General features: G+C 43.3%; 3 protein-coding genes across 4 annotated transcripts; all 3 read right to left on the minus strand.

The window, feature by feature from the left end:
* Positions 1 to 1296: 1296 nt before the first annotated feature.
* Positions 1297 to 3304, minus strand: nol12 (nucleolar protein 12). Its single transcript, XM_030736269.1, has 6 exons — positions 3120 to 3304; positions 2542 to 2647; positions 2387 to 2435; positions 2153 to 2298; positions 1931 to 2028; positions 1297 to 1732 (listed from the first exon to the last, which is right to left on the minus strand). The coding sequence occupies exons 1-6, from the start codon at positions 3221 to 3223 to the stop codon at positions 1537 to 1539; spliced, it is 699 nt and encodes a 232-aa protein (XP_030592129.1). The 5' UTR covers positions 3224 to 3304; the 3' UTR covers positions 1297 to 1536.
* Positions 3305 to 6151: 2847 nt separating this feature from the next.
* On the minus strand, positions 6152 to 21132 carry srebf2 (sterol regulatory element binding transcription factor 2). Its single transcript, XM_030735345.1, has 20 exons — positions 20806 to 21132; positions 14709 to 15085; positions 14226 to 14418; positions 13965 to 14125; positions 13573 to 13725; positions 13211 to 13486; positions 13005 to 13119; positions 12768 to 12919; positions 12184 to 12385; positions 11807 to 11982; positions 11167 to 11416; positions 10855 to 11024; positions 10567 to 10738; positions 10274 to 10391; positions 10029 to 10138; positions 9625 to 9757; positions 8772 to 8943; positions 8124 to 8300; positions 7156 to 7267; positions 6152 to 7039 (listed from the first exon to the last, which is right to left on the minus strand). Exons 1-20 carry the CDS (start codon positions 20894 to 20896, stop codon positions 6822 to 6824), a joined length of 3528 nt encoding a protein of 1175 aa, XP_030591205.1. The 5' UTR covers positions 20897 to 21132; the 3' UTR covers positions 6152 to 6821.
* A 1402-nt stretch (positions 21133 to 22534) lies between these two features.
* Positions 22535 to 25893, minus strand: LOC115783897 (immune-associated nucleotide-binding protein 9-like). Of its 2 annotated transcripts, none has more exons than XM_030734873.1 (2): positions 25562 to 25893; positions 22535 to 25058 (listed from the first exon to the last, which is right to left on the minus strand). In XM_030734873.1, the coding sequence occupies exon 2, from the start codon at positions 25027 to 25029 to the stop codon at positions 23134 to 23136; it is 1896 nt and encodes a 631-aa protein (XP_030590733.1). In that variant the 5' UTR covers positions 25030 to 25058; positions 25562 to 25893; the 3' UTR covers positions 22535 to 23133. The 2 variants fall into 2 exon arrangements, with proteins under 2 accessions (XP_030590733.1, XP_030590732.1); XM_030734872.1 differs by having other exon boundaries at positions 22535 to 25061.
* Positions 25894 to 25974: the final 81 nt, after the last annotated feature.

Genomic DNA, 25974 nt, shown 5'->3' on the forward strand with positions numbered 1-25974 from the left:
TGGCGCAGGCAGTCGTGGCAGCGGGAAGGGTCAAAAATATTGGGCTGGAACTTGGGGCAGACGGGCTCATCGCCAGACAGGGCCATGGTGAGAGGGGAGGGAGCACACCATTGCATCTGACAGAGAAAACTGGGAAACAAATGCAAGGATCACAATGAAGTATACAGAAAAACATATTACGCTTACATGAAGGAGACTGTCAAACTACAGAGATGTTCATGCATATTGAATGAAGTTTGATAACTTACAGAGCAAGCATGAGCTGACTTAAGAAAAAGCATTACTAATACATGGTTGTGGCACATCACTTTAAGCTAGTGCAAGCACAGAGCAGTTGCACACAATGCATATTAAAACAGGCGGTTTTGTTTCAGGACATGAGAACTGTTAAGATCACTGGTAACTAACCACACTATCAAATGATGAAATACAGTCTAGTCTGAGCTGCTCACAGTACTACAAACCACAAGACACACGCACTGTAACCGAGCAACTTCTACAAGCACCAGCACCTCTCATAACAGTCAACATGTGACTTAAGTGATAAAGAGTGTAAAAGGGAAGATGGTGGAAATACACAAAGATGGTTTTGTTATGAAAAGAGTTCAAAATTACCTGACAAGAAGTTGTCCGGCCTTCAGCTCCACTTTGAATGTGTCATCATTAAGGATGAACTGCCCATTAGACCCCCATCAGGCACATGCCTCCTCTTCCCCATGCTCTCTATCCTCCCAGCCTGCTCAAATCAATCCGATTGGCTGCTCTGACAATGAGTGAAACTGAGGTATCCGTGGGAGCCATGGCGGCTCTCAGTTAACGCAGCTGAGACCCTGAAGCACACACAGACCCCAGGACCAACATGGACCCAGTGGCTTATTGGTCCCTCTATTGAGCGGTTGTATTAAATATCATGGGCTTTAGAAAGCGAAATGAAAGTCATGCTAGTGACAGCTGGCACACGCTGGCTCAGGTTAACGTAAATAAATAAACACTGGCGAGGTGGGGGTGTTTAACATACATTAAAGCCGTTGGCTGCTGGTGCTCGCTGCGAAACTGGTTGGTGCTCCTTTAGGTCACACAACCACACACACAGGTAATACTGAGCTAGGAGGAAATACAGAACTAAGGGTTGGTTTCCTGATGTTTTCCAGAGGATGCTGACAACACCATCAGGTTTCCTATTAAACAATAGAGCACAGAGGGACAAAATTCCTCACAGGGCACGCTTGACAGTATGTGACATATGACTGCAACATGAGGTCATCAGAAATTACTCAAATTTCCTTTAATCAAATTTGAGGTAAAAATACAGCACAGTCAGTACACAGTTAACAAATCTACAAAACAACTGGAAAATGTACAAAACTGAGCACAAGATTTCACAAGGCAGGTTTTGTCACATGGTCCAACATGAAGCAGACATTTGAGCAGCCACATCAACTTTGTGCACACACATATTCTGGTCAAACACAGGAGCATTAACACCCCAAAGTCCAATATGTTCAGCTGACAAACGTTTCCCCCCCGCACACTCCTTCAGTCTTGGTGATGCACGTTCTTCCCCGTCTGTCTACGTCTCTGACGCTTGCTGGTCCTCCCACCTTTGTTTCTACCCTCTGTGACACCAGGTCTCCTGTCTGTCAGACGGCCCCGTCCGCTTTGGCCTTCCTGCTTCCCTTTCCTCTTCCGCTTGCTGGTATAAGTGCTAAGCTGTGTTGTAAGAGAGCGGATCCTGCAGCAATGAGAGAGACAGAGAGAGAGAAAAATAAATAAATCAGCTGCAGTGAGACAGGGACCAGGTAACATTTGAAGGCAGCTGTTATGCCACCACTCCTTAGCATGCACTTGCTGTCCAATCTTAAAACAAGAAATGGGACACAGGTTATTACAAGCTGCTCTCAATTAGAGGCATGATTAACAAACAGCTTACTTTTTATTAAGTATGGGATTCCCAGCTCGTTTTGGCAGTGCGACTGCTTTCTCTTCCTCTTTCTTCCCCTCTACCTCATCGCCGCTCTCCTCATTAGCCTTAGAAACAGAGATACTCAGTGTTTATGCCATGTTATTACTGTCAATGCCATTTCACAGAGACAAGAACTACAAACACACATACATAAGGCCTATTCAGATAATTACAGGCCTTAACATTTACCTGGTTCGCCGCGGGTTCGAGTAGGTGAGCTCCCGTGAGGTCCAGATCACTGATGGTCGTCACGGTCACTGTGTGGTTGGGGTGATCGTACTGCACAGACTCTGTTGTACTGGTTATTACATCTTCCAGGTCATCTGCAGCATCCTCTGTGAGACAAGATCACATAAATAAAAACAGATTAAAAGACATTAAATTAGTAAAATACCCAGCACCCGCCTTTTCCTATTAACTCACCCAGAGCTTCTGTCCTCTCCTTCAGCATCTTTATGTATTCCTTGTGCCTCTGTGAGGAGATAGACATATTTAACACCAGCACCTCTTTTCTCCACACGCTCAGGCATTTACCAAAATGCAGGTTTCAAATGTGGGCTCTTTTCATGAGGACTTACTTCTTCTCTGACTCTTATCTGCTCTTCCTTGATTTTCTTTCGAATTTCTGCTACTGCTGCTTTCCTCCTTTCCACCTTCCGCTTGTGGAAGCCGGTGAGAAATTCCCTGAGGGCGCAGCAGAGGAGCAAATTGGGAAGTGTCAGCAGATGAGTTTGATTAAACACAAAACCTGGAATTACTAAGTCAGACTCAGCAAGGTATAAGCTCTTGTGACTCAAACTGAAGGATTGGCGAAAGCTGATTTATGAGGTTTACCTCACCTACCTCGGACTTTACCCAAATAACAACACATCTAGAAATTAACAATATTTATAATCGCAGGAATAAGACCGTTTGAGCGATATCAACATGGTTTAAAATATAACGAGGAGAGTTGGAATCCGGAAAAACCTCCTCTATATCTGCGCTGATTTGGTTTAATTCCCCCGCAGACTACACAATATTTATTTACAATAAGTTTCCCAAATAAAAAAGATTTACTAGAAAATTCATTCTAACCTGGGACTACAACAGTGCTAGTGAGTGCTAATGCTAGCATGCTAGCTAACATGCTCTAGCAGGTTTATTTCAAACTTACTGTCTGTCTTTCTCGTCAAACGTTACGATGCATTTGTTCTCCCTCTTCTTCGATCCTGGCTTGAACTTTGCCTTTTTAGACGCGTTGTTTTTAAAGTTTTTCATGGTGTGCACGTGAGCTCGTTAAGTTATTAAAATGCACGTCTTTTATTTTTGTCCGGGGAGGAACACAAACAGCATGCACTAAAGTTCCAAAAGGAAACCAAATATTAGCCCTGCGGTAGACTGGCGACCAGTCCAGGGTGTAGCCACCTCTCTCCCTATGACAGCTGCGATAGCCTCCAGGAATATTCTTGTAATTTCCGTGGATTAAAAAAATGAACCATCTGCATTTTGTTATATCACTGTGTGGCAAAGCATGCTGGATCAGTGTTCATCTCTATGTATGGAAGAAAAGTTGTCAAATAATCCAACTTCAGGAGAAAGACTTGAGATCTTTCTTTCTTTAGTACAGTCATTTTTACTATCAGAGAAAATCCATGTTACAAGAAGAGATGGGTGGACTCCAAAGCAAGCCAAAAATTGCACTAACGTCAAACAACCTTGAGAGAACTCAAAAATAACAAGACAATAAACAAAAATACAGTTTCCCCTAAAATAAATGTTTTATACATATATTTAGAGCTTATAATAATCCCTCTAATTGTAAGAGCCACTGTTGTGGCTACTTACTTAAAACATTCAATCCTCATACTGCTTTAGCGGTTATCTTATTTTTCTGAATATGATCTGATCACTCCATGAAAATTCAGGGAGTGTCCTACAGCTGACCTACTGAGAATCAGCTGTCTTTAAGGTACTTCTACCTTCATACTCTGCATATTGTCCAGGTTAAATGCACTGAAAACACATATGATTGGGTCAAAATCTGGTGCTTTAAGTTGCCTTATTTTTTCCAGCTTTTTGAGCAAGTCATAATTGCATGACTGCTTTCATGCTCCTCCTAGTGGTATTACAAAACCAGAAATGCAAAGGTGTCTCATTTGAAGACATTGCTGGGTTTCACACTCACCCCTCTCTCTACATTACTCATTATCAGTCAGTATGACACATTTAGTACAGAAAGATCAACCATACAACACTTTCATGTGTCATTTTATTAGAAAACATCAAACTTAACACAGACCATAAAAACAACTCAAGGGGAAATGACAAAAAAAAACAAAACAAAAAAAAAAAAAAAAAAAAACCCAAAACAAATTATAATGATAAAGAGAAAAAAAAAATACTCCCGCTTGCCAATGTTGAACATAAATTTCTTCTTTGTGTAGTTTACTAGTCAGGGAAGTTCAATCTAAACCGATACAAACACTTACAGTACTCCTTAGATTACAGCTTGGGTTGACCTGGAAGACAGAGTACTGGAAATCTAACTGTATTTGTATAATAATGTGTTTGCTGAAAACTTAGAAATCAACAAGAAATTACAATGTGTGCTTAAAAAACAAACAGTGATCCAGTATACCATACCAAGCTAAAAGTTTAAATGAGATGATTCTTTAATAAAACAGATTCAGCTCCCGACTCTAGGCTGCTCATACAAAACAATAACAATGACATCACTGCAAAACTGCTCCCCTCTCCAGAAGCATTTATATTAATATTACAGAACCATTAAATAGAAAGAAACAGGTAATGATATAATAAGTTCTGCATCATGTGTAAGACCATCATTACAAATAAAAAGAAAACTGGACTACAATTTCACAAAGCTACAACTCCTCCATCATTTCAATGTGATAAAACATTTCTTTTAAAAAAAAACAAAAAACATCTAAGACCATTTTGCTTGAGAGCTGTACATCGTAGGTGGACATTACTTCCAGAAGAGTCCACTCATCAGTTTTATCACTTTCACCTTTTGAGACCCACACAACCTGTAGCCTTTAAGGTGGCTTACACACAGAGACACAGCAGAGAGCTGTGTGTGTGTGTGTGTGTGTGTGTGTGGGGGGGGGGGGGGGGGGGGGGGGGGGGGGTATTCTGCACAAACTTGTTTGAAATTTGATGCTTTTTTTTGTTGCAGTGAAAACATGTCACTACAGCTATCAGTCACAAATTCAAACTGACCATACCTGTTCTACATAAGGGACTTTTTCTTTCAGCCACTCTAAAAGGCTGCAGCAGATGGGGGTGACAGTTCACAGAGCTCTCTGCATCAGAGGATCATCTCCAGACATTTACAGCCCACTAAATCCCAGCTCGTCACGTACTAACGCTCATTTGGGACCTGTCGGCCTCACATTGTAACACACTTTAGCATCACTTTTAAACATGCAGAGCAGTCCAACTGCACTTCAACAGGAGTCCCTCAATGAAAGACACAATGACACTGCACAGGACATGGACATTAAATCATGAAATGTAATGTCCATCTTCTGGTGCTGGTTTTGGACTGTGAGCCATCACCTGCCTCCTCACTCAGAATTTTGTGGGGTTTTGTTCTTCACTAAACTGCACTGCGAGTCAAAAAACTGATGCTGATCTGGGTACACCTTGCGTTCAAATATGAGGATGGGGATTCCAGCTGGAGCATCAGTATGTGATGGGAAAGAGAACAAAGTGAAGTCACATTTCTCCGTCTTCGAGCTTTCTTTGACGTGAGTCTTCTCTCAAGCAGTAATTAAGAACTTGCTGATAAACCTAATTCTGTCTATGTACAACCTATATACAATCACATCCTAAGTTTGAATGCAATTCATTTCTTTAAATGCACGTGTGTGCCTTTGTGTATCTAAGCATCTTCAAACTTGTAGCCCCACTGCTGTTTCCCTCTGTCATTTGAATGTTTCCCCTTTTCTCTGCTTCTTGTGTGACAGTATGGGGCACGCCTGCAGCAGCTGTCTGTCATTCTGCAGGCTTTTGCAGAAGCAGTTTAAACCCTGAAGTGTCATTCTGCTGCATCCTATGGTCAAAGGAAAGCAGATCAGCTATGTGTTACTGGAATGATGCTGCACTGGACTGGAGCATCACTTATAATGGTAACAGAATTAAAATTCACTTTGAGTGATGTGGTGCTCAGCTATTCTGTTCTTTTTTTTTTTTTTTTTGCTCCACAGTACAATGCTGGCACTGTACAGTGTTTGAGGTAGATAAGGAGAGACACTACTCAGCACTGTACGGTTAAAAGCAAGCTAGTCTATCTGTCTACATCCTACAGCACAGCCATGCTCTGACCTCAGCTGTCTACTCTTAAATACTGTGAAGCCCTTAAATGAAGCTTGCAAATTAAATCACACATTACCATTACTGCAGCACTCACATTGCTGTGTGCCAGTAATGATTGTGCAGCTTGGTATCCTAGACCAAATCAATGCACTGCTGCACTGCATTCATTTAAACAGCTATTAGATAATGGTCCCTTTTCCCTTTAGGGCCTTTTTAACCTGATTCTTTGTTTGAAAAGAGGCAGCTAGCCAGTGTAGTACCAGTAATGACCAGAAGGTGGGGTGATTGTACTGCAACAATGCAACTAAGCATCAAATGAGCAAATGTTTCGGCCAGGTGGTGGATACAGGGCTGATGGATGCGGCTGTGTTATGGTGCCCACTTGGCAGTTTGAAGGAAAGTCTATATTTCTGTCCCTTGATAAGTCTGAATAGTTGATAATTACAGAATTATATGTTGGCGGAGGAGAAGCCAGGTTAACGTCTCTATGTGTACGACAGCAAACCACAGAGAAGCTTTGTTTCGTCACGTGTGTTCAGGAAGCAGCGATGGTGGTGCCCCCACTGAGGCGCAGCAGAATCTGCTGACAGTCCTGCAGGGACCGTCGGTCTCCCACCCGCTCCAGGGTTCGCTTGGCCTCAGCCAGCAGACGAGCTCGGTGCCCGGGCGGTGTTAGCAAAGGCATGGGCAGGTGGCGGCAGGCCAACAGAATGGCGTGAGCTCTCTCCCTCTCGCCTAGAACACACTCACCTTCTGAAAGCAGCAGGGAGGAGGAGGGGAAAAAGAAGAAAAGGGATTAGTGTCTATTCTCTTGGTGTGTGTGTGTGTCCTATTGCCCTCTAAAACTGTTTCAAGGCAGCGCTGCTTACCAGCTGTGTAGGAGCTGTGCGTCCTTCGTCGGAGGTTGTGCTCCAGCAGCTGGTGTGTTCTTGTGGGACTGGCTCCAGCCATCAGCCTTACTGTGGTCTCATGAAGGAACACCTAAACAAAACACACAGAGGCAGCTGTCGTTATCAAGTATTTATGATTATTTGTATCAGGGTGACCCCCACAACTGAGCAGGGAGGATCCACTGTGCTGAAATTAAAGGCGTGCAAAATTCCATGGCTTTTCCAGCATCTTCAGAACCACACTAACATTGAGCCTCTGTACCTCTGTCTACCCCCTTTCCTCACATTTTCTCTAGTGTGCTACCTAATAAAGGCCAAATGCCAAAAATAATAAGTTAGTGGTCTCACAAAATAATTTAATGTGGTTCTGGGAGTCTTACACAGTCCAAAAAATAACAAATGATGCTGAATTTCAAAGACCCTCAGGCTGCTGTAATGGTTTCTCTGCTAACTCTCAGAAGTGTGATTGATGATATGTTAACCTGGAGCGAAAGTTCTGCAGCTGGTAAAAGTGATGCAGATTTATAACAAAAAAGATTATTATTATTGACAGGCTTACTGTGAGTTTTTATTAAAGAATACATCTAAGTGTCAGAAATGTACCGAGGTCATTTCTCAATTAAAGGTTATAGCCATTTACAGCTTAAACACAGGGAATAGTTGAAAGCTGATCACTCTTGGCTGTTGCAACTTTTATTATATATTTTTGAAATTAATAGGCTAGATTTGAAAAATCTATAAAATATGCCACAAAAACCATTTCCTACGGTGTCAAATTGCCGGCCTAAGAATTCCAGTAAACAAGATCCTAATGATGAATCTCTGGCACTCCTTTTTTCCCCCCACTGTGACCTGAACATATAATATTCTGTCTTTATTATGCTTCATATATTTCAGCTATCAGCACTTTTATTAACATATCTGAATTAATCTTCATGAAGCTGTACCTTGTGTTGTCCCTGTCTGTAGCACTGTGTGAGCTTTCTGAGTGCGCTGAGGTCCCTCTGGAAACCAGCCAACTGAGACCCAGGAGCTGGGCCAGGTTCTCCATTACTGCTGCCTCCCCGCTGCCATAAACTGGTCCTCAATGTCAGCAGGAGGTCACAGACCAGGAGCTCAACCCCCTTTGAAAAATAAAAACAGAGCTGTTGGATATAGCTGCACATCAATAACCAAACCCCACTGTTACCGGAACCAACGTGCATACCTGAGATCAACTCATAATCTACTGCTGATATTCACTGCTACTTAATGTTAAGTGGTGGGGTGTGTAGTGGATGCATGCAGATTGGGGAGGCCTCTGTACTGCACTGCAGAAACATTGCACTCAGCTTCAGGATCATGCAATGCAACTACAATGCACCACAGCCACCTCCTGCCACCCACACTGCGCACACACACACAGCCCCACATCAGCCTGCCCTGACCCTAACTGAGCCAACAGTGTGTGTGTGTGTATGCATAATTAAGCTTCAAGCACAGTTAGCATTTCACTGTGTGAGTATAATTTGTACTACATGGAAGGTTCTCTGATGTCTGCATGCACTGTATGTATGTACGGCCCATGCATTGTACTGGAATTGTTTGCACCCTACCTTGTTCAGCCAGTTCCCAGACTGGGCAAGGGGCACTGAGATGCTGGAGCACAGGTAGCTGCTGGCTCTGTCACAGTGAGAAAGACAGGCTATTGCCCCTTCTCCCTTCAGAGGGGACAGGCTTATCTGTACTGCCTTACAAAGAAGCAGCACAGCCTTAGGCAGAGGGTGGCTGGAATAGAGAGGGACAGTAAGCATGGTTATGGTGTTTTTTTCACCCTTATTTATTTATAGTTTGCAGAACCATCAAATGTAAATCTGATTTTTAATGATCAAATCTGAGCAAGATTAAAGTGGTCTGGGCTGGCCCAGGGCTTAAAATGTAATAACAAGAGAAGAAATGATCAACTCCAAAATGTTTATTAGAGGTGAAAATGTGCAAAAAGAATAAATACCAAGTGAAAAAACAGTTTCTCTGTCAGAACACCGAAACATTGTCATATTGTCATTGTTGAAGATGACAGATGCAGTGCAGTATATGGAACATAGGCTTGCTCAGTGGAGCTGATGTGGCTGTGTACTTCAAGTTTTTGATTTCATTAAATCACAGACAGAACAGCTTCAATCTGCCTTGATACTGGCTATCCAACCTCTAAAACTAAGCACTGTCTAACACCTCAGCCAGTCAATTTTCATACTTGAACCATTCAGTGTTCCCTGGTGCTGGATATTCTGGAATAGACCACTCCCATTGGGACAGAATATATTTTATCATAAAATAAAGGTGACCACTCAGAGGAACTCAGAAGTTCCCCAAAGTATGACAGAGCCACCAGATCATCTCTCTGTACGGCTCAGGAGTTTGTGTTCCTTTAATCTGTCTGTATATTGGAATGTATTTCATTGCACTTACTCAAGAATGTGCAGAGCCCTCGGCATTCGCTCAGCTTCTGCCAAAAGTGACCTCACTGCGACATCATCGCCCTGCAGCCAATACACGGCAGCCTTCAGGACCACAGCCCACCAGCGACTCACTGGGTCTCCCACTGGCAGAAAACAATCCATTACATGCTTTTTTTTTTTTTTTAAACATATGAAATGACTGTTAGCTGTGATAATCCAACAAAACATTAATGTGAAAAGCTAATACTGACAAACAGCGCACGGTTAGGGAAAAGGAAATCCATTCAGGATGACAATAACTCAAATTGCTATGTAGTCAATCATCACGGAAGATTTTTTTTTTTCTCTTCCCCACACAAAGATCAGCTGTGACTCTTAGTAAACTGTCAAGGTTGTTCTCGTCATATTATTCACCTGGAATGGTGGTGTGACTGGGAGGAGTTGAGAAAGGGGGAGGTGGGGAAGGAGAGTCCTCTGTACAGCTGTTCAGCAGCTGCAGGAACTCCAGGGCACTGGAAAACTCCCTGAAAGGGTAGAAGAAAATAGAAGCTAAAAACAGAAATCTACATAGTGAGTAAATAATTAAAAATCACACCAAATTGTGGACCCCCCAAAAATTGTCTGTGGGCAGTGCACCACTGTAGCTATTGTGGCCTTACCCAGAGTCGTTCTTGCGTTTGTCTGCTTCAGAGTCACTCTGCGGCTGGATAAGGGTGTGAACAGCTCTCTCCAAAAGCTTCCTGCAGAAAGAGCGGTGCAGCTGGGCAATGGGATCAGCTGGGGGGTGTCAACAGGAAAACAGAGGAACAGGGATATCACACATGCTTAATTTTGAAATAAAAATTTTAAATCTTCCTTTAAAGCCAAGTAAACAGTTATTTTGATTATTTTGTTTTGGATTTAAAGAAATTATAAGAAAACTAAAGGAGAAGCCCCCATATTCACAACATACCCGGGTCCCTCTGAGAAGTGTATACCCCGTCGCCGTTTTCTGACTTCACTGACCAATCACAGCTCAGGAAGAACTGCCGCCCCAGTGGAGTGAAAAGCCAACGCAGACAGTCAGGGATTGGCTTTGTCTCTGATTGGTTGGCCACACTCTCGGCACAGCCCAACAGGTAACCCTGAGAGACAGACAATATTAATAATAATAATTAAAAAAAAAAAAAAAAAAAGATGGTAAAGGTTGGTCTCTGTCACACTTTGACAACAGTGATGATTTATAAGGTGAGAGACATACAGGGAGGCAGGAGAGATGGTGGCCCAGCACAGTACGCAGGGCTATTGCTGCAGTGACATAAATCTGGGTGAACTGCGCGGGGGCCATCTTGCCTTGGGCACTCTCGCTGAGGTTCACAGCGCTTAGAGAGAGCGACAGAGCCCACAGACTGCTACGCTGAGGCAGTTTTCCTATGGAGACACAGAAAGCAGGCGACATTCAAATCTTCTTATCAAGTCAAAGTGTATGTAAAGTACCGACTGCTTGTCATTAATAGAAGATGCATTTTGGGGCTGGAGACGGGATTCCTGTCTGTCTAATCTAAACACTTACCTGTGAGCTGTAATTGGCTCAGCTGGTGGTAAACAAGCGCTGCGTCCCTCGCGCTTGTCCTCGCTTCCTCCCCTTCGTGCTTCCCTCCTACCTGGTGAACAAGCCACCCCAGAGGAGTTGGACGATGTAAGCAGTAGCGAATCACATTCCAGGAGAGCGAGCAGACCAGATCCAGCTTGGTTGAGGGAAGAGCTCTTGTCAAAACAGAGAGGCAAGTCTCCAAACTGGCCATTGCTGCTGTGTAATCTCCCTGTAGGAGAGACAGAAGAAACAGTTAAGTACTGAGCGTAGACTGACTGAAGAAAAAAAGTTGAGAAGGTCCTGGTTTGGCTATGAAGACGATAAAACATGCACAGAGGAAGCTGGCTCAACCGAGCCATCAAAACAGTGAGAAACAAAGCACAAATATGCAGTGCTCTTCAACAGGAAGAAAACAAAACAAAAAACAAATGAGTTTTAAAGCACATCCTACACTAGGAAAAAAGAATGACTGGATACAAAATTTACATCTCATGAAATGTACCTGGAGTGATATATTACTAGAAATTCCTTAAATAAGAGCATGAATTAGATTAAATGTTTTATTGGTTTGTTTAAAATATCTCAGAAAATTAGTCCACCTGATCAGATCTGTACTCACCCTATTGAGATGCAGGTCCGCTTGTTTGCGGTGCCTCCAGAAGGACACGGATTTTGGCGAGTGAAGAGGTGTGACTGGCTCCCACAGGTACAGCACCCTGACACAGCCCCACACTGCTCCCACCCCACTCAGCACCCACACCATCACCCACGGCAACAGGCAACGCACCCAAGATGCTGGACGACGAGAAGAAAAGACACATGAAGGAAGGTCTTATTGAGCACAAATCTAGTCATGTCAAATCTAATGACAGGATGGACAAACCTATATTTTTATGGATTCTAACAAAGGGTTTTTTTTTGTGGTATGAACAGTAATCAGCAATTTCCCAAATTTTGGGATAAACTAAACTAAACAGTGTGGTCATCAATCCTCACCAAATTCCTGTGTGTGACTTGGAAACCAGACGAGGGTTCTAGATGGGCCGTGGCCTCCGGAGAGGGCGGGGCTGCTTGACGTCTCTGACCCCAGTAAAGATGGCAGAGGGTTCAGAGACAGGCAGAAGAAAGTCAAGGCGCAGAGGAGCAGCCGAGAGCGATCCATCACTCCAACCGAGGGAGAATCTGGCTCACTCTTCACCTAAGACACAGTGAGAGAGAGAGACAAAGAAATTTGCTGTCTTAGTACAATGTCTGATAAATGTGTCAGTACATGGGTGTTCACTGGCTAAAAGCTTTTACTGTGAAGCAAAACGAGTAGGAATAATGTGCAACAAAGCTTTTGTCGACAGAAAGAACTACAACTGCCTCAGGTGTAAAAAAGGCTTTCTTATTCTAAGCTTCAAAGAGGCACCTTGGAGCTAAAAATATGGAGTCTTTTAAAGCTGCCACTGTCCCTCCTTTGACCTACATAAACACACGGAGCTAATCAGTTTATTGACACTGAAACACTGCAGTGTGCCAAGCCTCTGAGCCACAACCATACAGAGTGTGTGTGTGTGTGTGTGTAGCCCTGTCTTCACCTGTTCATGATCCAATAAAGGGCTCCCTGGTTCTGAGTCAACACAGTACGGAGAAAACTGGTGAGGGGAACCAGAACCAGAATCTGAGGCTGGAGGTGACATCAGCACTACTTCCTCTTTGAGCTCGACATCTTCAGACAGCGTCACGAGCTCTGGGATACAGAGAAACTCTCAGTGCAATCTCGAGTTGCTGTAAATTCTGATCTCCTCACAGTTTTAAGTAATGGGAAGACTTACTGTTCTTCTGATTGGCCATCTTAAGGGCCAGGTTCTCTTGTCGTAGTTTGTGGTTGACCTGCTGCAAGTACTTTATGTAGTCGATGGCCTTCCTCAGCACTCCTGACTTATGCATCTGAGAAGAAATACGTGGAATTTTAAATACTGAAAGCATTTATGATATTACCCAGATTTAATATTTTATAATTTCCTTAAAAATTACTAACCTTTGCATCACTGCCCATGACCAGGTCTCTGAGCTCAACAATCTTGTCATTGATGGAGGACCTATACCTCTTCTCAATGATGTTGTGGGTTGTCCTCCTCTCGCCCTCCTTCACTACCCCTCCTGGCCCGATTCCTCCTGCTGTCACCTGGCACTGCTCCATGTTCGGTCTAGCTGTGCTTGGGCAAGAGCCTGGCTGTATTTGTTTGATTGGCAACTTGTCTCCTCCTCCCATCATAACCGGGAGGGTGGTCAGGATGTTGCTGCTCATAAGCGTCTGCAGCAGAAGTACATTTATTTTACGCTGAATCATAACCATTAATTACATTTAATTAGCAATATTAAACCTTCTACACTACATACCGGGACTTGCAGAGCTGTGTTCTGGATGGGCGTGGTGAGGGTGGTGATGCCTGCGGGGCTCTGCATGGTAGACAGCACCTGTGTCCCATCTGGTTTGAGTGTTGTGAGAACCAACGAGTCTGTCTTAAGAATCTGCGGCTGTTGGACGAGAACCTGAGGGAAGGTCGTCCAAAGGTTGAAGTAAGGCTTTTATGTTTGCTTCATCATCACTATGAAACTAAATATTAGTTTCATAGTGATGATGATACTATATCACTACTTTCATAGTGATACTAAATATTAGTTTGATTTATTTTTTGCAGTGACTTGATCAATTGTTTAGATCAGCTTTGCTGAAATATTCAGATAGTAGAAACTGAACCAATACTGCTTTCAACTGTGAGGTTACTTACAGGTACTTGTTGCACTTGCTGTTGCACAGTGTGGACTGTAGTGGGCGCTGTGGAGATAGTCTGGATGGTTTGACCTGTTGGGGTCAGAACACGCTGGTGTTGAATGGTCACTGGTTGGAGCTGAGGTGACGTCATGATGCTCTGCATTTGTGGCTGGAGGACTGGAGTGATGAGAGAGGAAAAAAAATCCAAAATAAACTGCATTCCTGTGTAGTCATTCAAATACTGACCACTCATGCAGACACCCTCCTCTGTACTCACCTTGGAAGCCAGGAGCAGGGCTCTGCTGGCAAATGACAGGGTTCTGGATGAAGCGTGACTGTCCACCATTGGAGGCAATCATCACAGTTTGGGCTGCTTGAGTCTGTATAGGCATGGGTGTTTGGTTGTGGGTCTGGACCAAGGTGTGAACTGGAAAATTTTGAGTCTGCATGGAGATCCCCTGGGTGTGCATCTACATTTACAAATCAGAAATACAGTTCTTTGTCTCGGTTTTCCAGTCTGAAAATGTTTATGTCAGCAGCTCTTTTTAGTATAATTGATGTGACTGAAAATAAAAACACACTCCTCAGCAAACAATGAAATTTCATCTGAAGATATCTGTTAAAAGAAAACTGTAAACTCAAAACTATAGCACTAGTCCATCACTGTAGCAGTCAAACTTTAACAGCTTAACTCTGACTACAGTTTTCTGTACTCCAAATAGGACTGACAGCGCGTGAGAACGTGTCAGATAGCAGGTACCTGAATGGCTGTCTGGGCTGTCTGTTGGGGTTGAGGCTGGATGGGTTGGACCAACTGAGGGCGTGGCTGAAGGAGTGGAGGGCTGCGGGTCACCTGTTGCTGCACTGAAGAGGTGGTGGGGGGCGAGGGTGTTTGTGCGGGAGTGAGGGGAGGGGTGAGGGGTACCGACTGCGGGGACAAAGTCTGGGAGGAGGCGAGGCAAGCGTTGGAGCTCTGGTAAAGAGCAGTGGTTGGGGGCTGGGGTGTCTGAGGAGTTTGTGTTTGAAGCTGTGAGGTGGAGGTGGCTCCACCACTCTGTAGAGAGCCTGCTGAGTTCATCTGGTCCTCAAACAAGTCTGGGAAATCCCCCACCTGGTTGCTGACAAACTGCAGCATTTCTGCAAAGAACGAACAAAAAAGACAAAAGAGTCTAATTTGAAAACTGACCAAAATGCAGTAAATACATCATTTATGGTGTATCTGAACATCTCAGCAAGTCTCCTCTGTAAGTGAGACCTAGTAGTGAGGGTAGTGAGGTTGCTCCGCTGTAGATCTGTGAGAGATATGAAGGTTATTTACTGCCAAGATAAGAATAGAAACTCCAAGGTCTGACCTTGAATTGACGGATATTCACACAGGCACAGCTACTGTTCTCGTTATAAATCAGTATAAAGAAACCTTCAAACAGAAGGCCTTGAACACGTTTGATGCAATCTTAACTGATGTCACAAAAGAGATTGGTAGAAAGAGTAAAGAACACTTAGATTAAGGATCAAGCAGCTCTGACAGGCATGATAGACTGTTAAATGTTTTTTTTTTTTTCCCTCCACTGATGGTGCAGATCCAGGCCATTATGGTTTGGCAACATAATATATGCCCAGTTTATTGGACCCAAGATACTAAATCTAAAACAAATGATTAACTCGTTTGAGGGTTATTGACTGAATGTCTTATTTTTGGGGCTGTAACATGTAAGCATACATGAAAATACAGTATAAAAGAAAAAACAGAGTTTGCACAATTCTACAGAGCTTGAAAGTCAATATTTGGTGTGACCACCTTTATTCTTCAGCACAGTCTGAACTCTCTGAGGCAGCTTTCTTATTTCTTTAAGTAGTCTTCAGGAATAGTTCTCCAGGCTTCTTGAAGGACATTCAAAGCTCTCCTTTGGATGTTTCTGCCTTTTGTTCTGTTCTCTGTCAAGCTGATCCCACACTGCTTCAATAATGTTGAGGTCCAGGCCACTCCATGACTGATAGCGTTCCATTGTGTTTTTTTTCTATCCAGGTATGATTTTACTGCACTGGCAGTGTGCTGAATAATTAAGCCGTTGCCAACCAGATGCTTTCCAGATGTTATTGCATGGTGGATCAAAATCTAACAGTACTTTTCTGTGTTTATAATTTCATAAATTGTGACAAGATCTCCAAGACCACTGGCTGAAATGTAGCCCCAAATCATGACCCCACCGTGTTTTACAGATTGCTGCAGATACCCATTGTTGTATCTCGCTCCTGACCGACATATTGAACCAAGAATTTCAAACTTAGATTCATCACTCCATCAGACCTGTTCCCACTGATTTTTAGTCCAGTTCTTGTGTAATGTGGCATACCTCAGCCTATTCTTCCTGTTTCCCTTCCTTAATGGCTTCTTGACAGCCACCATTCCACTGAGACCATTTCTGATGAGGCTTCAGTGAACAGTAGATGGATCATCTGAAGGTCCAGATGCATCTCTCAGATCCTGTGTCAGATCTTTGCATGATTATATCCTATTTTTTGAGAACAATACTTTCAGATCCTGTTCATCTACTGTAGATTGTTTTTAGCTCTGATACTTTTGTCCTCACTTATCCAGGTTCCTCAAATTTTTTAAGGACACATGTATGGGATATATGATGATATATGCCATGGTTTCAGCTAATAGCTCTTTGGGAACCACCATGTTGGTGCAAAATACTATTTTATTCCTTTCAAACTGTTACCTTTGTTCCCATTTCTTAAGTTGAATCTATGAAAAATGTCAAATTGTTTTTTGTGACAGTAACAAAGTGCCTTAAGATATAATTTAAAATGGATTCTTTGCTAAGTTGTCTGTTATGTGTAGACAACACTGGTTCTTCCCTTGAGTTAGATGCCTTTTTTATGCTTGAATAACTCAGGTCAGTGTTAAATGGCTTAACAAACTAACATCCATCCATCCATCCTCTTCTGCTTATCCAATTCAGAGTTGCTGGAGTCTATCACAGTTGCCATAGGGTGAGAGGAGGGGTCCCAGTCTCTATCAGGGCTTAACAAACTAACAAAAAAGAAAAAAAATGTTCCTCTGAAAATGGTCACGTACAAAGACTAGACTGAAAATAAGTGAAAAAAGCAGCAAATGTCCAAAGAAGAAGTTTGCTGCCAAAACAGCCCTGACTCATCGAGGCATGGACTCCTCTAGACCCCTAAAGGTGTGCTGTGGTATCTGCACCAAGATCCTTTAAGTTGTGAGGTGGGGCCTCCATGGATCAGACCTGTTTGTCCAACACATGCCACAGATGATCGATTGGATTGAGATCTAGGGAATTTGGAGGCCAAATCAACACCTCAAACTCATTGTTGTGCTCCTCAAACATTCCTGAACCATTTTTGCTTCGTGGCAGGGAGTATTACCCTGCTGAAAGAGGCCACAGCCATCAGGCAATACTGTTTCCATGAAAGGGTGTACATAGTCTGCAGCAATTCTTAGATAGGTGGTACGTGTCAAAGTAACATCCACACGGATGGAAGGACCCAAGGTGTCCCAGCAGAACATTGCACAAAGCATCACACTGCATCTGCCAGCTTGTATTCCCATAGTGCATCCTGGTGCCAGCTGTTCTCCAGGTAAGAAACACAAACACACACACACACACACACACACACACACACACACACACACACACACACACACACACACACACACACACACACACACACACACACGATGTAAAAGAAAACGTGATTCATCAGACCAGACCACCTTCTTCCATTGCTCCGTGATCCAGTTCTGATGCTCACATCCCCATTGTTGGTGCTTTTAGCAGGTGACAGGTCAGCATGGGCACCCTGACTGGTCTGCAGCTATGCAGCCCCATACACAACAAACTGTAATGTGCTGTGCATTCTGACACCCTTCTGTCATAAGCGGCATTATTTTTTTCAGCAATTTTTGCTACAGTAGCTCATCTGTTGTATTAGACCATATAGGCCAGCCTTCACTTACCACGTGCATCAGTGAGCTTTGGCCACCCATGACCCTTTTGATAGATACTGACCACTGCAGACTGGGAACACCCCACAAGAGCCACAGATTTGGAGATGCTAGTTATCACAATTTGGCCCTTGTCAAACTCGCTCGTGCTTATCCTTTTGCTTACCTATTATTTCCTGATTTTAACACATCAACTTTCAGGACAAAATGTTCACTTTCTCCTTAATATATCCCACCCACTATGAACAGATAATCCGTGTTATCCACTTCAGCTGTCAGTGGTCATAATGTTACTCCTGCTTTTTTTTTTTTTTTTTTTAAAGGGTACGTTTTCTTACATTAGTTACACAAGTAACTCAGATAACTATCTTGCAATGTTTAATTTATGTATTATTAAATTATTTATATAATTTGAAGGTTAAAGTTTCTAAAATGAACCCCCCCCCCCCAAAAAAAAGACAACTACAGAATAAAATATCACTGTGACACTAAGAAGCTACATATACTATGAGAAAAAAAAATTGATTTTCACATATTTTGCTTACTCTCTCATAGGACTTTGGAAGTAAAACACTTTTGACATACAGTAGACATACAGCATCCCATGTTGTTGAAATTGTCACTGATAGTGCCCATGGCCTTAGCTGTCAGGGTCAGTGTAGCGTCAATAAGATGAGCCTGTAACCTTGGACTTAGTCCTACTGTGAGTTGGGAAAAACTAGACAATACAAAAGCACTTGTTTCCCCAATTGTCAAATCACCAAGTGCACAACCCTTGGCCCCTAGATATCGATACACATGAGAAGTCCTGCAAGCCACATGTTAAAGTTAATTCCAGTCACTATTTTGCAGCATGAACATGAGTGCATTTTTCACCATGTAATACAGTATTATAACATTTAAACACACACACAGTCAATAACACAACATGAAAACACATTTCCTTCAGCATCCTATACTAAAGCAGTAAAGTTAGCACTTTGTTTTTGTGATCAGACTCCTAGATAGAAATTTCCTACACATTTTATAGCAGGTTATTGCTACAGGATATACAGCATTTTTATTTTAATAGCGAAATGTTCAAAACAAATGCAACACAAAAACCACTGGGGTACAAAAATAGATGTTTGATCCTGGAAAGCTGTGTTAGTGAAGAAGGAAAAACTCAAACATTTTAAAACACCAAAGGTTCTCAGCTATGTTTGGAAAAGAAGCTAAAATCCTGTCAACTTTGTCTTTCATCACTCGCTACATTTCAGTGTAGTGTGCAAAACAATAAAGACATTCTCGTCACTGTGCCGGCTTGCCAACTCCAGATTTACCTTGAAATCCCAACAAGTCTTCAAAACAAAGTCATCTGTGTTTTTATCTTATCTTGGATCACATGTCATATCTGTGTTTCTATTGCTGCAAAATCTCATGCCTGTAAAAAGTGATTTGATCAGTGGTCCAACAATAGCAACAGACAGGCCAAGGCCAGTAATTCCTCCACTGGTAGCAATGACTGAAGTCTGCATGTAAACTGTATTGACACTGACAGGTTTACTGCACTAAAGACATAGAAACAAGGATGATTATGATGGGGGGTAGCTTTGAGTCCCCAGAGCTTCAGACAGAAACACAGACACAAAGGATAAATCCATTGGGAGGGGGGCAAGACTGTTCTACATTAATGTGGAATCAGAAGCAGGAAAGAAATGCTCGTGACTAGTCTGAAACCCCGAGGCTTGCTGCAGTTAAATGCCTTACCTTATTGAAAACCTGTATTTTTCCCCATTTAGCTGTGGGCCAAATGCAGACTGAGTGAAGAAAAATCAAGTCAGAACTGGGACTTCATTAGTCAAACCTCAACCGTCACTTGTCTTTCACACAATCTGCACATTCTTCTTTTGACACAATGATTAAGTGGGATTAAATTAACTGTGGCTGGGTTGTGCACCATCTAATATAAAGGCTCCCTTTAAAAGAGAGAATTAACACCAGATGATACTGACAGGAAGCCTTTCAAAATTATGTGTACTAACCTTCACTGGGTTTTAGATCATCTTGTTAAATGCACTTTAGTTGTATATAATTAGTACTTTAAACCCTCTAACCACCATGGCCAGTAGACAACAACAAAGAGCTGAGCCATAACACCAATTTTCATCCCACACTGCCTGTCCGGTCTGGTGACTTGGCGTTCAGTGAAATTCCAGCCTAATGAAAATCTGGTGACTCTGCGCTGGCCAGCCTCTCACCAAAAGCCCCATCCTTTCACTGTGTGCCAAAGGGTGAAACTTGTTTTGATAACAGGGAAGCTGGAACAAGGATGCCGTTTGTTCACCGGCTGCATGTTTCCAGAGTGCAAAAACTAAATCTTTACAGAGATGCTCAATTAGATCTGCAGAAGCAAGCATGGAAAAGATGCTCAAGTAAGAGGAAACCCTTCCTCCTTTACATTCCATCGCACGCTTTTTGTTTTACAGTAATAAGAGAAAAGCGAGATGAGCAAATTGCACCCCTGGGCCTCCCTTCACTGCATACATACCAGACACCTTGATGAACACCACTTCTGATTGAGGATACACCTCCACTTCATGGGGAAAACTCAACACAACTCAGCAAACAGCGTGTAGTATTTTAGATGGAGGGGGCGCTTTCGAGAAACAATTAATTAAAAGATTATAATAAACAACTTTAAACAATAATGCTAAAATACAAGGACAATTAGAGACTACAACATATAACCCCCTTTATACCCAAGCGGTGACACAAATCAGAGCCCGAGCCGCTCAGCTCCTTCCGCCTGGCAGGAGGAACAGCTGCCGGGCTGAACGGAAACAGGCCGACGCTCATGAAACAGCACTTTACGACTTTTAGCTGCCACACTACCACTCACCATCAATGTCTCCCAACGTGAATTCGTCCCCTAATTCCGCTAAAGTCGGGTCCATGTTCTCCATGGTGGAGATATACTCCCCGCTGTTCATCCTGCCCGTCAGCAGCTCTTCTCCTCTCCGGCTGTCACCGGAGGGACAAAACAAACAAGATCCACAGGCTCCTCCGGGGCCTTAAAGCAACGCCTACAACACACCTAACTGATTGCGGAATAGGTCCTTTCACCGGAACAACCCCAAAACAACACAGAAGCCCCGAGAGAGGCGCGCTTCTACATCGATAAACTCATTAACATCAATTTATGTTTGAGGCGACGCCATCTTGTTTCACGCTCATTACGTCATTCACAAACAGACCCTGTGGCCCAAAGCGGGATCTGATTGGTTGAGACGTCGCTCTTCTTGTCATGAGACCAGTCATCATCATCCAATGACAAGCTCGTATTTACCGTGGTCTGATTGTACGTCAACCATCAGAAGCTTCGGAGTCATTTGAATAAACCGCGCCCCCTACCTTCATGAAAAGAAGTCTACCTCATCAGACAAATATAACACCTTGGAAATAATGACGGCAGTAAATCCAGTGAACACACGGTTTAATTATTTCACTAGTTTCTATTCTACCAATTTCTATTTTGCCACATGTAATAAGAATGGTTTTCAGCATGCAGACTAAAAAGTAAATAATATATGAAAATATAATTAATGACATATGTATCAGTTTCTGCTATTGAAAGTTAATCACAATGACACCATGAAAAGTCATGCTTTCAAAGTCTTATTGTATAAGTATAAAAATCGTAGTACATGGTTTTAATGCAAATTAAAGAACTACAACCACAGTTGAAATACTCAACTATACTCACCAGACACCTTATTAGGTCGATAGTCAATCATGTGGCAGCAACTCTGTATTTAGGGATTTAAACACGGTCAAGTTGACCTGTCGAAGTTCAAAGTGACCATCAGAATGGAGAAGAAAGGTGACTTAGGTGACTTTGAATGCCAGATGGGCTGGTCTGCGTATTTCAGAAACTGCTGATCTGCTGGGATTTTCACACACAACCATTTCTAGGGTTTACAGAGAATGGTCTGAAAGAGAAAATATCCAGCGAGCGGCAGTTCTCTGGGTGAAAACGATCTGCTGATGCCAGAGATCAGGGGAGACTGACTGCTTTGAGTTGACAGAAAGGCAACAGTAACTCAAATAACCACTTGTAATGGCTGCTTCCAGATGATGCATGTCACAAAGCTCATATCTCAAACTGGTTTCTTGAACATCACATTGAGTTCACTGCACTCAAGCTGCCTCCACAGTCACCAGATCTCAATCCAATAGAGCACCTTTAGGATGTGGTGGAATGGGAGATTCACATCTTGGATGTGCAGCTGACAAATCTGCAGCAACTGTGTGATGCTGTCATGTCAACATGGACCAAAATCTCTGAGGAATGTTTCCAACACCTTGTTGAATCTGTACCACAAACAATAAGGCCAGCTCTGAAGGCAAAAGGGGAACCAGACAGGTATTAAAAAGGTGTACCGCTTAAAGGTATCAGATCTGTAATTTTAAAATTGCACAGACCTGTTTTCAAAACACCACCATTTTTGTACTTCATGTGCTTGCAGAAATCTTCTAATAAATGGAGAACCATGGTTGATTTATTGACAAAAACTGTAACACCACAAGACAAGAAAAAGACCAAAAATAAATGTTAATTCTTCCAAGAATAATTGCATATATTTTATTTCACTGCAAAAACATGAAAATACAAATGAACTGTTGACAGCAGATGAAATGGTGATTAAACAGTGCAATAAAATCACCCCTTGTCAACCATCAGTGCAAATCATTCAAGATGGAAAAAATTATTTTTAATACTTCAGTTCATTTTGTTCATTTACACATTTGGCACAGCAAACACTAAGACAGTGCTTAAGAGAACTCTTTTTTTTTTTGTATGAAATGTCAAAAGATGTGTTTAATACCAAATAGCAGTGAGCTTAATCACAACCTTCTAATATTTGATATAGATCGAAACATGTTTTAAAATAAGAAATGAAGCAACATTGTCAGCCTAATATGCCTTTCAGTCATCCCACACAGAAGTGCAAATGTCATGGATTAATCATCAGCTTCGGTTTCAACCAATACATACAATGATAAATTCTACTTTTTAAAATATTGTATGTCATACAATATTACTGTATATTTCACTGCATTTCTCCATGCAATAATATCTCTCACTGAAGTAAGTTACTGTGGAGTTTTGAACTCATGAAGGCAGAAAAATAAAAGCTCTCACTTTGATTTTACACTCAGCCTGCATCTATTTGTTCCAGTAGATCTCATAAGACTTCTTCTCTGAGTAGGAAGCCTCTGATGATCCTGTGCCACTTCTCACTTTTTCCTTCACCACCTTCACTACCAGACCACCAGCAAGGGCAATGCCAGCTGCCGCTTTCCCGATCTCAGCCACTGCACTTAAGATACGTGTCGTTGCTGACACGGTGCCCCAAGGGTCTGATGCAACCCTGCTGGCCACTGATGTCAAGCTGGGTCCTGTTACCCCACATGCAGCACCAGCAGCCGCTGGCACATTAGCAGCCACTTCTTGAGCTAAGGCTGCAGCACACTGAGTAGTCCCAGCGCCTGCTGAAGCTAAACTACCCTGAGCTACCCCTGCTGCTGTTGCTGCAGTTTCAGCTCCACCAAGGGCAGCTGCTCCCTCCAGAGCTGCACCTAAAGCAGACCCAGCTCCCATGGCGCATCCCATACCTGCTGCCACCCCAACTACAGAGGCCCCTATGACACTAACCTGGCTTAGGGCATCTAAAGCACCCTCTCCAGGACTGCAAGCCTCAGCACTAGCAATGGCTCCCACAGAACCACCCAAAACTCCACCTGTTGCTGCACCCAGAGCCACTGCAGTTTTCCCTGAAGCTGCCGCCACTATGGCTCCTACAGCTTTCCCGATACCTGTGCCTCCCGCTACAGACATCCCAGCTAACTGACCTGCAGCAAAGCCAACCGAGTTCCCCACAAGAGATGCCCCAGCTGCAGCTGCTAAGGGGGCAGCCGCGCCAAAAACGGCACCGACTGCCATCCCTGTGGCTCCGGCAGCCACCAGGATCTTAACTCTCTCCAGCACCTTGGGAGACAGCGCAGCTTCCCTCCTTAAACGATTCAATGATGACCGGAGAGACTGTCGACGGCTAACACCTCTGCTGCGGCTCTGATGTCGGCCTCTGATCTGGTCCCTCAGCAGGCTGAGGGGATTGCCTTTTCTCTCCTCTGTCCATCTCTCCACCCTAAAATCATCTTCACTTCCTCTTCCAAACTCTCTCCCCCTGAGCTCCTGTAATCCTCTTTCACTGCTTCCTGCCATGTCAGACTCTAAATCACATTTTCCTTTTTTTACAAGTTTAGCGTGCTCTTCCATTCTGCAGTTGCTTCCTTCTTGATCTTTGCCCTCTGCTTGCCCTCGCTCTCTCACCATCCTTTTCTGCTCCTCCCTGATGGCAGCCTCTGCCTCTAAAAACATGGTGTTAGTATAAAACCCTCTGTTAGTCTGCTTCACCATGCTGTCTACTTTCACTAAGAGTTCTCTAACCTGTGCTGTGTTACTGGTGTCTTTGTTGTTGAGAACATGGTACCTACCACCACACCGGTCTATCAGAGCTCTCAGCCCAGCAGGTGCAGTATAATTCAGATATTCTTCAATCCCCATGCCCTCTAGGTCATCCCCTCTGGTAAAAAGAACTACTGTGTGGTGAAATACAGCATCCTCCCCAAATATCTTGGCCAACTCACAAACAGCCTGGTTCTCGTTGTCTGTGTATCTTCCTATTGGGACCACAAGGAGGAAAGCGTGGGGGCCCGGGGCTGAGAGAGCCACACATTTGGCTACCTCTGCGTGAATCTGCTCCACACTGAGGTGAGTGTCTCCAAAACCTGGCATGTCAACCACCACGACTCTTCTCATTCTCCTCTGCGTGACAGCTAGGCCATCTTCCTCTGAGTCCTCATCCTCAGCAAGCTCAGTGCTTCCCATCTCGCAAATCTGGGTGACAGAGCTGGCGCTGACCCGTGACAGGAACTGCCTGTGGCCCAGGATGGTGTTTCCAGATGCGCTCTTTCCAGACCCGGTCTTTCCAACGAGGACCAGTCTGAGTTCTTTGCCCCATCTGGTCTCAGAGCTGTCGCCTTCCTTCTCTCCCTCCATGTGAACTGGCTCCTTGTTCCGTTCCTCGCCTTCTGACAGGATATCAGGAGCAGAAATTGTTTGGAATTAACGCTCAGACTACTGTACTTTTATTTTGAAAGGTTCAAGGGAACTTTTATTGGCCAGTGAAAAACAAGAAAGCAGAAAGACAGCACCTAACACTTGCACTGTCTTCACTCCTTGTCATTAGAGAGAAGACAATAGAAGACTTTTTTATCTAACATATAATAAGCATTGTAAAGTCAGAGCATCAGGAAGCTTCTGCACATAAACAAAACATCAATAGATTAGCTACGCGCAAGAGGGATGAGGAAGAAGCTAGCGTTATCCACCAGCTGGTTAAACTGTCTAATTTAATCCCTCTCAGTGATAACATACCCTGAAACTAAACCTCAAATATCAAATGAAGAGATCAAGTTTTAATCTCAAGTTAATTAGATCGCCTGCTAATAATCTTAGCACGCAAGCATTAGCTTAGCTATCATTAGCAAGTTGCTAACTTTTGACAGAAGCATGAAAAGTATGATCTTACCACAGTCCAGATTATTAAAAAGTTGTCAGCGCGACTAAAAGGCTGTTTCTTCTTTGCATGGAAGCTTTCGTTTCATCCTCTTAAATGGGGCCACAGATGGGCTGAAGTCAAACTGTTCAGCCTGCAGACTGTATATGAAAGCGGTGCAGCCCGAAACGCAAACATCGGACTCGGGTCGTGAGGGAGTCTCTGCGGTGGCTTCCTGCCCTCTGTCGGTTCATCTGCTCAGCTAAACAACTACAACAGAAGAAGCTTCTTTCGGCTGCTTCCATATTCACAAGGGGTCCGCATCTTTGATTTGGGATTTTTTTTTTTTTAACGCCTTTCTTGACACAAGCCCAAAGGGATCTGTGTCCCCTCCTGGGATCGAACCAGCGACCTTCTGTTAGTTAAGCAAATTTGTCTTCCCCCCC

The sequence above is a fragment of the Archocentrus centrarchus genome, chromosome 8 (assembly GCF_007364275.1).
Source record: "Archocentrus centrarchus isolate MPI-CPG fArcCen1 chromosome 8, fArcCen1, whole genome shotgun sequence".
Taxonomy (NCBI): Eukaryota; Metazoa; Chordata; class Actinopteri; order Cichliformes; family Cichlidae; genus Archocentrus; species Archocentrus centrarchus.